General features: G+C 36.7%; 1 protein-coding gene across 3 annotated transcripts in view; it reads right to left on the reverse strand.

Annotated features, from left to right (window-relative positions):
* LOC150106485 (pyridoxal phosphate homeostasis protein) overlaps positions 1-13,769 on the reverse strand; it is a 171,803-nt gene that overhangs the window by 95,740 nt on the left and 62,294 nt on the right. For all 3 annotated transcript variants that reach the window (XM_090392475.1, XM_090392473.1, XM_090392474.1), the window contains one exon: positions 9,323-9,358. In XM_090392475.1, the coding sequence (XP_090248601.1) occupies positions 9,323-9,358 (36 nt within the window). The remainder of the gene's footprint in view (positions 1-9,322; positions 9,359-13,769) is intronic.

The following is a 13,769-nucleotide window of genomic DNA, read 5'->3' on the forward strand; positions in this document are numbered from 1 at the left end:
ACTTTCTTACATTTATTCTTTTCAATATGAAATTCAATTTTATCTTGCTCAAGACTAAATAGTGATCACTTCCAATTTCAAATCCTCTGTACACTCTGGTGTCCTGCACCAGGGAGAAAACATCACTATCAACAATAACATAGTCAATGAGACTTTTCTTATTCCTAGCGTCTTCTCTCCATGTGAATTTGTGCACATTTTTATGTTGGAACATGGTGTTAGTAATAACCAGTCCATGTCCTGAGCAGAAATCCAACAGATATTTGCCATTATTATTAGCTTTGCTCTTTTCTCCAAATTTTCCCAAAATATTTTTATATGTCTCACAATCATTTCCTACTCTGCTATTTAGATCCCCAACAAGGACCAACTTTTCCTTTTTCATTGTGTCAGTTGCTTTTTCTAAAGCGTCAAAAAATTCCTCCACTTCTACCTTAGTAGAACCTTCTGTGGGACCATAGGCACAAATAAGTCTCATTGTCCAGTTCCCCATTCTCATATTTGCCCACATTACTCGACTTGAGACTGACTGCCATTCAAGAAGATTAGCCTCATATTTTGTGTTGAATACTATGGCTACTCCTCCTTTTCCTTGATTGTCATTGCCTGAATATAACATTTTGTATTTATTGCTCAGAAAGATCTCACCAGTTTTGGTCTTTTTTGTTTCAGTCACCCCTATTATGTCGATCTGGTACTTATCTAATTCCTCAGCTAGCTCCATTTTTTTGCCATTCAGGCTTCTTACGTTGATAGTACCGATCTTTAACTCTGGTGATGTTGAGTTGGGGTTTGTTTTCAGATTTGTTCCAGTAGCTGACTTTTCGCTGTTCGCTCTGGTTCCCTGGCGAAAACAAAGGGGGCCTTGTTTAACCGGGCGACGCCCCAGCCGGCATGAAATTTTGTCATGTTGTACCATCATTTTTTATTTTGGTTTAACCAATAAGAATAGAATTTGGTCGGCTAAATCCCAAATTGCCAGCCCATCCTCATTCGTTCAGTATCAAAGTAGATACCCAACAGGGTGTACCACGAGAAGGTGAGGATTGGACATTAGGTCAGAAGCCCTGGTCGGTTCTCCGCATTCCTTTAAAGGCTATGTGGAGGTCTCCTCTCAGTTATACAGCTTTGACCCTTAAGCAAACTGAGTTGACATGAACTGAATGTAATACTAATCAAAATGATAATTTTAAGTAGTTTTGTTAACTAAAATGGTTTGTTCTGATGAGTTTTTGGAACAAGACTATGGGAGCTTCATAGTAACATGTCCACACTCAAAATGTGGCATCATAAGATGTTTTCTGGTAGAGAGATACCCAAAGGTGATACTGAGGAAATCTTTTTGGTTGATCAATAATTTTTTTTTTAATGTAATTCAAATATAGTAAAAGTAAAAAATAATTATGGCAAAATCATATATAAGAAAACTTACACCCAAAGATTTTTTCTTCTTCTTCTTGTCTTTATGTTTTGGGGAACAGAATTCTCCTTCCATTTTAAAAAATAATAATTATATTGACTAGGAACACCGAGAAAGGTATGATAAAAACTTTAATCAAACACAACTAGTTTCGTCGGAATGCCGACTTCTTCAGGTGTGTAAATAACTACAAAAGAACTGGAAAAAAAAAACAACTTAAAAAACATGGACTTCTCATATAAAACAAATTGGGAATAGTAGCAGTCAAATTTGAACTGGTGTCTGCATGGCAGATCTAGCGTGAGGCATACGTGAGTGGCTACTGACTCGAGAGCACCAGAATTGAATCGTTGCGCTGTGAGAGTCAGGCAAGCTGTAGCTTAAATTATTGTTCATGTGTGATAGGTCCAGAACTATTTCTTTTGATTCTAAGATATGCCTCTCTAGTTCGTCACCGCATTTATGGATAGTGGTCGTAAGGTTCCAGTCTATCTGGTGTTGGCACTCTTCTAGATTGGAGTTAGCAGAGAAAAGAACATGACTGGAGAGGTTGCTCACACAGGTTCTCTTGTAAGAGATGTCACGTTGATGCTCCTCAAGACGTAGTGAGGCAGACTTATCTGTTTGTCCATAATAAGGTTTACAGCAGCTGCAGATGATTTTGTAAACTCCTGGAAATTGAAGTTGGTTGTATTTTTGTTTGGGTTGACTCAGGAAAGAACGAAGTTTTGGTAGGGTGGTGAAGTAAGTTCTAATGTTGAATTTCTTCATAATTTTTGCCAGTTTTGGTGATAGAGAGTTTACAAATGGCAATTGAATGTATGTAATAGGATTGAAGTTATCTTCTTGCTGAGGTTGAGGACGTGGATACAGATGTTTAGTTATGCTTCGAGATGAATAGCCGTTGTTTAAGAATGTGCTTTTGAGGTGGTCAAGTTCTATTTGAAGATCTTCTTCTTCTGAAATAAGAGATCTCGTCCAATGGGCCACAGTGGAAATAATACCAAGTTTCTGTGGTGGGAAGTGATGATGAGAAGAGGCATGTAAGTATCTGTCTGTTTTATGAAAAATCAAAAATCTGAGACAATCAGGCAACCTAGTGATCTTTAAATCCAAAAAGGTGAGTATGCTGTTTCTCGAATTCTGATGTGAATTTGATGTTCTGGTGACGATTATTCAAATGATCTAAGAAAGATTGTAACTCCTTTAGATCATACTTCCAGATGAGGAAGATATCATTCATGTATCGTAACCACAGTTAAGGTTTTAAAGTTGCGCTTGAAATAGCTCTTTCTTCAAAGTCTTCTAGAAATATACTGGCTAACACCGGAGAGCTAGGCCACTTGTTTGTTTATATATTTTATTTTCAAATGAGAAATAGCTAGAGTTTATGCAATGCAGTAATAGGGCAAAAAGTTTTTTAGAAACTTTGTTTTTCAGTAGATTGAGGACTTCTTCTGTGGGCATATTTGTGAAGAGAGAGACAATATCAAAACTAACCATTCTGTTAGAATCCTTGAGTTTTAAATTTTTTATCTTAGATGCGAAATCTTCAGAGTTTTTGATATATGAGGAGGAATTACCAATGAGATGTTTTAAGGAAGAGGCAAGGTATTTGGACAGATTGTAAGTGGGAGAGTCAATACCTTCAACAATCGGTCTTAAAGGAGTGTCTGCCTTGTGGATCTTCGGGAGGCCGTACAAATGGGGAATTAGGGGATGAAGAGAGCAGAGAGAGCCTGATGTGTCTAGGAAGTTCTGAAGTGGATTTCAGAAGGTTGCTGGTTCGGTTATGAAGTTCTCTCGTAGGGTCACTTAGTAAGAGAGAGTTAAGTATCAGATGATAATAAATCCTCGATCTTGGTATGGTAATCAGATCTGTTTAGCATCACAGTTGCATTACCTTTATCCGCTGGTAGAATAATGATTTCGTTGTTATTACAAAGGTGGTGGATAGCTTTTCTTTCAGCACAGGATAAATTATCTACAGGTTGACGACTGTTGTTTATTGTAAAAATAGCTTCCATTCCGAGTAGGTTTGCTGTTTGTTTTGGTAGATGTGAGGCAACTTTTTCTACCTTGGTTAGAAAGAATTCTTTAGGAATAAAGGTGGGGGACGGTACAAAGTTGAGACCTTTAGACAGTACGCTAATTTCTGTGGAGAAAAGGGTATATGAGGATTTGTTTATGAAAACATTTTTTAGGTCTTGCAAACCAATAGGAGATTGATAAGTTTGGTCCTGTTCGAGGCAATTAAATTTCCTAATGAGAGTTAATTTATTGATGTCTTGGGATCTAGAAGCATGGTGAGAGCTGATGTTTTTAACCTCATTCCAAGAACTGTTGTCTAAAGAAGAACCCAGGCTATTTTCTAATGCATCTTTTTTTAGTGAAAGCTGAAGCTGGAATAGATTTAGTGTTTGCGATACTTTCATTTAACAGATCCAGTTTTGCTTTACGGTAGATATTACGTGCATATTTTGTGCAAATAGATTCCTTAAAATCTAAGAACTTAGGATGATAGAGTGGAACTTGCATCTTTTCAAAAAGACTAATCTGTTAATGAAAAGTCTAATCTTTTCCAGAATCTTTTGATATGCCTTAATGCATTGTAGAGTAACCTCGTCAGAAGGTAGATAGATATTACTCGGCTTGTAGACATTTTAAAAAATAATAATTATACTGACTAGGAACACCGAGAAAGGTATGATAAAAACTTTAATCAAACACCACTAGTTTCGTCGGAATGCTGACTTCTTCAGGTGTGTAAATAACTACAAAAGAACTGGAAAAAATGGCAAGTTAAAAAACATGGACTTCTCATATAGAACAAATTGGGAATAGTAGCAGTCAAATTTGAACTGGTGTCCGCGTGGCAGGTCTAGCGTGAGCCATACATGAGTGGCTACTGACTTGAGAGCACCAGAATTTGAATAATCGTCACCAGAATTAGAATCAAATTCACATTAGAACTCGAGATGAACAGCATACTCGCCTTTTTGGATTTAAAGATCACTAGGTTGCCCAAATGTCTCAAATTTTTGATTTTTCGTAAAACAACTCACACAGACAGATACTTACATGCCTCCTCTCATCACTTCCCTCTGCAGAAACTTGGTATTATTTTTCACTCTGGCCCATCAGGTGAGATCTCTTATTTCAGAAGAAGAAGATCTTCAAATAGAACTTGACCACCTCAAAAGCACATTCTTAAACAACGGCTATTCATCTCGAAGCATAACTAAACGTCTATATCTATGTCCTCAACCTCAGCAAGAAGATAACTTCAATTCTATTACACACATTCAATTGCCGTTTGTAAGCTCTCTATTGCCAAAACTAGCAAAAATTATGAAGAAATTCAACATTAGAACTTACTCCACCACCCTACCAAAACTTCGTTCTTTCCTGAGTCAACCCAAACAAAAATACAACCAACTTCAATTTCCAGGAGTTTACAAACTCATCTGCAGCTGCGGTAAACCTTATTATGGACAAACAGATAAGTCTGTCTCACTACGTCTTGAGGAGCATCAACGTGGCATCTCTTACAAGAGACACCCTCTCCAGTCATGTTCTTTTCTATGCTAACGCCAATCTAGAAGAGCACCAACACCAGATAGACTGGAACCTTACGACCACTATCCATCACACGTGAACAATCATTTAAGCTACAGCTTGCTTGACTCTCACAGTGCAACGATTCAATTCTGGCACTCTCGAGTCAGTAGCCACTCACATATGGCTCATGCTAGACCTGCCATGCAGACACCAGTTCAAATTTGACTGCTACTATTCCGAATTTGTTTTATATGAGAAGTCCATGTTTTTTAACTTGTTATTTTTTCCAGTTCTTTTGTAGTTATTTACACACCTGAAGAAGTCTGCGTTCTGACGAAACCAGTCGTGTTTGATTGATTAAAGTTTTTATCATACCTTTCTTGGTGTTCCTTGTCAGTATAATTATTATTTTTAAAAATGTCTACAAGCCGAGTAAATAGAAGCTATAATATATATATACAATTAAAAAGTTAGGAAAGATTAGCTGATTTATTATATCCCATAAAAGGGATAGACGTAAACCATCAGATCTGTTTAAGTTAGGAGAGTGAAGTAAAGTTTCACGTTTCTTTATGAAACCATTCCATGAAGAACCGACTTTTGTGAAGGACTCTATCTTGTTCCAATGAACTATGTCTAGTGATGATGGCATGTTCTGCAAGTCCAGACTGTTCAGGTTCAAGGTATTGAAGATAAGACTGGTGTTTTTCCAGCCGAATAGAGGCAGATCTTTCTGTTTGTCTGAAATAAATGCCTCTATTCGGCTAGAAGAACACGTCTTATATTCAATACCTTGAACTTGAACAGTCTGATAAACTGGGGAGAAAAACTCTGCTGTCTATGCTCAAGACTGTTTAACTTGGCTATGTCTGAGAAAGATCCTTAAGCTCATCACATCGGCAACAGGAATCGAACCAAGGACACTCCTTTCCCAGGCATATGGTTGTGAATCACGTAGCCACTAGGCTAACCGTGCAGACTATAGAATAGTGTATTACGGAAATCTATTGTTCACTCTGTCAATTATTTAAGCTTAGAAGCACTTTTGACCATGTTTAGCATGTGAAACTGTAGGAAGTAATGAAAAGAATGGGTTTTTCCTCAACACGCTATCAGACTGATAGCTAACTTGTACAGGGAACAAGAAGCCATGGTAGGAACAGGTGTTGGATTAACCAATTGACTTCAGGTTGGAAAGGAATTTAGGCAAGGATGTCTACTTTCTCCTCAATTGTTTAGTGTCTCTATGCTGAGGACATCATGCACGTAGCCAATAATACTATAATATATACTCTAAATAATAGTCCAGAGGACTACTTCAGCTCAATTCTAGCAAGAAAAAGATTATGGTTTTCAAGGGAAATACAGAAAGGGAAGCTCCTGAGAAACAAGTGTACCTTAATGGAGAAAGAATTGAGGAAGTCAGAAAGTTCGAGCACCTGGGATCCATTATTAATGTGAAGAATTACTGTTCAGAAGATTAGGAATGGCTAAAACAACATTTAGGCTTGTTTAAAATCTGGAAGAATGGATTTATCTCCATGGGAACAAAGTTGAGGATTTCTGCTGAAGCTGTTTTTCCAACAGTGACTTATGGATGTGAGACCTGGAACCTAAAGAAGTCTAATAGGAAAAGAATAGCTGCTTTTGAGATGTGGTATTACAGAAGGCTGTTGAGGATATCATATACTGAAAGGCAGACAAATAGATAGGTCTAGAAAGATCAGTAGAACTTTAAGGCTCATTAAGGATATTGACAGAAGAAAGTTGAAATACTTTAAACGCATTGAAAAAATGAAAGGAGGGCATCTCTGAACAGTAGTAATAAAAAGCAAAGTTCCAGGAAAAATAGGAAGGGTAGACCATCAACGAGGATGAATGGATGGTGTATCTGAAGTGACTTATCTTCAGAGAGTTGAAGTATCCATAAAAGCATACATCAGAACCACATGGCAAGGACTGGTGTGGCACATCACCAAGCATCTGAGTGACCATATGGAATCTGTTGATGTCCAATGAACATATGATGATAAGCATTTTTGGTGAGGTGGGAGCTGCAGACTATAATGTAATATTCAGAACAGAAAGATAAAATTCTGCCTATTCTTATTATGAAAGATTTTTCATATTGCTCCAGCTTCTTAGTTCACCATGGTATTAAAGTCAACCATAGGATGCCAGGGAAACAGTTCCAGGAAGTAAAGGCCAACTCAAGGTAGTTAACTCAGTAAAGGACAATTAACAAAGTCAATCATTCTTATGGTACCATTGCCCTTGGTAATCATTGGTAATCTTGTGGTATTTGGTTACAGTTATAAGTTTTTTGGTTGTTCAGCTGAGTGATCCTGATAAAAAAATAAACAAAAGACAGCTTTTGACTGTATGACAATATAAAAGTACTGAGACCTTTTCTCTACCTCCAACTTTTCATTTATCTCATCTTTCCCCTAATACTATCATACTCCAATATTTCTGTATCTTGGATTCATTGTACAGATCATTAGCAAGAACCAGCTTTATTTATTTTGTCAGCACCCCTCTCTAACAATTTTGAGGTACCATAAATCTATTTTAGTCTAAAGAGAATACACTCCTCCTTCTCAATGTCTGTGGATTTTATATAATCTAACCCATTTTATCCCAGCGTACTCATTTGAGTACAGTACCTAAAATGGCCTAGTGGTGACATCTCTTGCATGACAGTCAAACATCGGGGAAGGTTACGGTTTTAGCAAGCCCTATTCTGCCACATTTTTGCAAATTAAAAGTTAGGTGATGCTGTAGTCATACTTTTTCAGTACATATTCTAAAACTGACCTGTCAATTCCTGTATGATAATTCAAGTGCTTTATTTCTTGTAGTTTTTTCGAATATTTTTTCGTTGTGCTGACTTTATGTGTTACAAAGGTAAGTACTAAATACATTTTTTTATATATCAGCACCTCTGTTTTTTGTCTGTCTGGTTGAGAACGCATACAAAATGGACCTGTACTCATTTGAGAACGGTGGACTTATAAGGAGCCAATATATATATTTTTTTTGTTCTAGGTTTAGTACCTATGAAAAAATGGACCCTGATGAATTTCAGCCAATAAGTCCAGTTCAGTTTTATAGAAAGCATTACGGAACACTTGGGTTAGCTGTGGACAACGTAGCAAATTCCAATCACCAAGATATATCTGTAGTTATCATTCCTCCCGATGTTGATTATCAAACGGATAATGAGGATATTGATGATGATGATCTTCAGCCTGACCACCTTCCCAATGACATTCCAGGGTAAATAGAGCTTCATTATGCAAGTGACGAATCAGACAGTGATGATGATGATCTTCCTCTAGCCACGATAAGACAATGTTGCTTAGCTGCGCAAGGTAAAGTAAACCAATGAGCCTGTATGGAGAGAAAGATATTGCTGTGGCAGTAACTACAGGGTATATGGACCGTCTGAGTAATGTGAAGGACAAAATCCAAAATAAAACTCCAGTTGAAATATTTACCGTTATTATTGAACAGACCGATTTGTACGCTACGCAGAACAATAATCATGTATTTCAAGTAACTGAAGAAGACATCAAGGTATTCATCGCAATTCTACTTTTGAGTGGATATCACAGGTTGCCAAGAGAGCATCACTATTGATGTTTAGATGAGGATCTCCTGGTTCCCCCAGTGGCCAACAGTATGTCAAGGAACCGTTTTCAAGAAATATCTACATTTGGCTGATAATTCACAAATAGATAAAAATGATAAAATGTATAAAATAAGACCTCTAATGGATAAACTAAATAAAAAATTTCAACTGTTTGGCATATTCAACAAACGTCTCTCAATCGATGAAGTCATGATCAAGTATTTTGAGTGTCACTCTGCTAAGCAGTTTGTTAATTTTGATACCTGATCTGTCCATTGTACTCATACAAGTATACATTTTTTTTTTTTTAAATTATGCTTCTTTTTTTTTTTTTTAACTATCAGTATAGTTTAACATTTTGACACATTTTCAACTAAATAATATGAAAAAAAATGCCTTTTTAAAAAAAAAAAATTCTTGGGATCAAATGGGTTAAACTTGGATATAATCTATCCACATGTGTCTGTTTGACAGTAAATGGTTCAGCTAAACATCCTACTACCTTACTAGAAGTCCCCTTATAATAGGGTGCTTAGTATATTCCATCAGCTGCTTAAACACTAGAGATTCATTTCCTCTTTTGATGAGTAAAGATCAGTAATAGTTTATATTATTATCAACATGATTTGCTTGCATCAAAAAACATTTACATAATGTGTGATGAAAGAGAGAAAAGAAAACTAAATATCTGAATAAAAATTCTGTACCTCACAATCTGTTGCCTTTTCAACAAGTTCTTGAACCTATAAAACATTATCATATAATTATTCTTTGGTTTATTTTTGGTAAGTTGCTTTTAAATAGCCTAGTTTTAATTATAATTACTCCTAATTAATAAATTATCATTTATGATAAATAACTATTATTACTTAATCTCTCTATTTATTCACAACTCAATGCATGGTGTGAGACCACTTCCTGGCTTACTGGAGGCCTGAAGTGGCCTTGAAATTGAAAAATCCATGTCTGTCTCTAATGCAGTTTCCAAGATTACGCATGCTCTATTTGTTTTGAGGATATTTGGCAAATGACATCAGTTCATAATGCTGCAGAAAGATAAGCAAGTTTTTTCAAATTTTTACTAATAATATTCAGTTCATTGATCGTATTTATTTGTTTTCTAAGCACGCAAGATAAAGTAAGTTATTTAGATGTAAGTAAAATGTGTGTATTTCCTTAAAACTATATATTGCTAGAATTATATAGTGTAGCAGAACAATGGTGGCCAAGACGTCTTTGTTGGGAAAACTATATTTTGTGATTTTGTCTGGCATAAAGTTTGTGAGATGCATTCATCAGAAAGTTGAAAGATTTGTGGAAGGAGAGCAAAACTAATGAGCAATTGTGTAATAAATGTTTTGAGAGTGAATGTGGATATAACAAATTACAGACCAAAAAATGTAAATATTGGTGATAACACTGACAATGCAGTAGCAGAAGTTCAGGAGAACATAGAAGACCTGAATAAAGAAATAGTGTGCTTTCAATCTTGCCCCTTTGCAAGATTGAAAGGCTGCAGAAACAGCAAGAGATCAGTCGAACTAAGAACAATAAAAAAGGTCTGAAGCCAAAAAGAAAATTGTAAGAATAAATAAGAGAAAGATCATAAGCTGATACTTTTTTATGGCAATTCCAAAAAGGGGAGTACTTCATGAAAGCACTACAAAATCTAGTTTTTCTGGTGCAAAAATTAATAATATTACCAATGCTGTGAGAATGCAGAAAGGAAAGGTGAAAGAACTGGCTGTTTTGGCTGGAACCAATGACCTGAGAGGTGAGGAGTATTGTATGAGGGAGGATATGAAAGAGGTACAGGAAGAAGCAAAAAAGAAAAGCAAGAGTGTGAAGTTTGTGAGTCTGCAGTGATGCTATGACTGAGAAGAAGCAATGATATTTAATGAATCGATATGCAGGCTGTGCAAAAGGAATGATGACGAGTTTGTGGACAGAAAGATTTGTACAATGCTGATGGACTGCACTTAAATGGATTCAGAGTTCAGTGTCTAGAGAGAGCTTTGTTCACTGAGAGTGTGGAAGCACAAAGTCAGGAAAACTAAAGAAATTAGGGCAGATGCAGACAAGTGTATGTTTGCCTGCATGTGAAGGCACCCCATGAAGTGAATGAATAAAAAATGAGAAATCTAGTCGCTAAGGCAACAATATCGCATAGGAGTAGTCAATTCAGGATGTAAAGGTGGTTGGAGGCCCAAGGGGATACTAGTTTCTATATACTAATGTTAGAAGCATCAGGAATAAGAGGGAAGAGTTTTTGGCATTGCTTAGTGCAATCTCACCAAAAGCTTTAGGCATGAGACTTTCCTAACAGCAGATGACACAGAGGGATAGAATGTGATGGATTTAATATTTTCATAAAGGATAGAATAGACAGGAGAGGGGGGGGGGTATTGCTGATGATAAAGAAAATTGCAGCCAACAAGAGTAGGGGTCAGTCAGTCAGATGGCAGTTCTTTTGGGTCAATCTGGTGTGATATTGAGGCCAACAAGACAAAACATAAAATTGGTTGCTGCTATAGGCTGGAGAGTGCCAGGTGTGATCCAGAAGACATGCATCAGCAGATTAGTACAATGAGTGCAAGTCGAGTAATTATTATGAGGGACTTCAACTTCAGGAACATAGACTGGAAGGAGGAAAGATCACATGGCAGGAAGGAAATGGAATTTATGCATTACTGAGAGATAATTACTTGAGGCAGAATATGATAGAGGGGATTCAGATTATGAGAGTGTTGGATCTTGTTATAGGATCAAAAGACCTGGCCATGACTAAGGTGGCAATATTGCCTCCAATTGCGAAAAGGGATAATGCAGCTTGATTTGGGAAGTAGCAAAACATGGAAATTCCAGTTAAGAAGTATATGTGAAACTACAACGCAGGTAATTATGATCACTCACTTAGGAGCCAGCTTGAAGCAGCACTACGGTATATAGATCAGCAAGGAAAGGAGGATGTTCAAAGGGTATCTGGAGGAAGCAATATCACACTGTATAACCAAAGTCAGGAAGGAAGCTCGGATAGGAGTTAGATGGTGGATGAGTAGTATTATTAAACATGAGCTGCAAAAAAAAAAAAAATTGTTGTGAGGGGTATATAAGAAGAAAGGTGACTAACTCATGAAAAGTATACAGATCAAGCAAGAAAAGTGACCAGCATGGTGAGGAATGCAAAATTAGATTATGAGAAGAAAGTAGCAGAGCAGGCAAAAGGAAATCTCAAAATGTTTTTTCGTTATGTGGCAAGTAGGAGGAAAATGACTATGGGAGGAAAACTTGAATGAATGCATATGGCAGAAAGGTAACAGAGGCAGATGAAATTGTTAAGCTACTGAGATACGGAGATATGTTGACAATATCTTCATTATATGGCAAGACAGCGTAGAAAACCTAAAATCATTTGTGGATAAAATCAACTCAATACATAACAAGATAAAATTCACAACAACCAACTGCATTTTTTAGACATCTTGATAAAGAAACAATCAAATAGTGTCAAATTATCTATTTACAGAAAGCCCACAGATACTGGAAGATATCTTCATTATACTTCAAACCATCACAAGACACACAAACTGAGCATTATCCACATGTTGAAATATAGGGCCAGAAAGTTTATATCAGAAGAGGAGGATACCCAGACTGAACTCTCACTAATAGCCAACACATTATCACAAAATGGATATCCTCAAGACATCATCAAAAAAATATCTATATGGTGACAACCCCAGACAAGAAGAATCATGCTCCCAGCACATTTCGACTGTAGTGATCCCTTTCATCAAGTCAATTTCTTATCAAATAGCCAGAATACTAAGAGCCTACAACATCAGAGTGGTCTTCAAACCAACCACCAGCATCAGACAAGTTTTAGGATCCCCAAAAGATAAGGTGCCTTTCTACAAATATTCAGGAGTATATTACATTCTTTGCTCCTGTGGTCTTGCCTACATCGAACAAACTTCACAGAGTTTAGAAATCAGACAAAAAGAACATGTTGGTGATGTAAACCACAACAGAAGTATCTCTTCCGGCTTAGCACATCATTTCTCTACATCTAACCACATGATAGAGTGGCAAAACAGCTCCATGCCATATCTGGATGACGACTACAGACATTGTTTATTCAAGGAAGCCACAATAGTGTTAATAACCTGTGGAAACCTCAACAGAAATCAGGGTGCAATCCTAAACAGTTCGTGGAAAAACCTGATCCTCTCTCTAAATCAATCTGAACTACAGCTAGCCAGTAATCACATTACGCGTTTACAAAAAACACGCATGCGTGATAATAAATAAGAACAATAAGTCCTCTCTGTCACGCAAATGTGTAACCTGAGCTACTAGTTGGTTTACAACATTTTTTATGTTCCTTTCAATTTACATTTACTAGTTTTCATGTCTCTGTAAATGCCTTGAAAAAGCCAGACAGTTTGCTGGCAAAACTGGTAGGCTCTAATGTAGTTTTGTTTTTCGTAAATGGTCAGTAATTAATAAATAAGTTTGTATTTGAATTATATAAACGACCAAATATGTTTAGTTTAAGAAGAGGGGTTTATGAATTTGAGGTACTTAGGATATTGCAGAATCTGAATGCAATACAGCTGTGGAATTAGATGGAATATTGGCTCGTGTTTTAAGAGAATGTGCAAGAGGTGATGCCTTTGATTAGGCTGTTTAATTTAAATCTCAGCTCTGGCAAAGTCTGGAGTGAAAGGACAAAATAATTCCTTTGCATAAAGAAGGAGCTAAGGCTGTGGTAGCAAATTATAGAGCAATCAGTATCTCAGGAATGGTGGTAAAAGTACTGGAAAAGTTGGCCAAAAAGAGAATTCAGGAATGCTGGATAAGAATATGATCCTCCATGAGGAGCAGCATAGCTTTGTGAGGGGTCATGCCTCAGTAATCTACTAACATTTTATAATAGAGCAAAAGCTGATTTGGATTAAGGGATGGCTACACAATGATACTGTTGGAATTTGCAAAGGCATTTGACAGAATATCACATAGAAATCTGTGTACACAAACTGCAACAAATAGGGATGGATATGAAACCAGTGATATGGATAAAAGGGTGGCTGATGAACAGATACCAAAAAGTAGTATATGGAAGAGCAGAATCCAGGAGAAGGCAGTTGACCT

The sequence above is a fragment of the Typopeltis vanoorti genome, chromosome 5 (genome assembly GCF_054136105.1).
Source record: "Typopeltis vanoorti isolate ZY-2024b chromosome 5, IOZ_Tvanoo_1.0, whole genome shotgun sequence".
Lineage (NCBI taxonomy): Eukaryota > Metazoa > Arthropoda > Arachnida > Uropygi > Thelyphonidae > Typopeltis > Typopeltis vanoorti.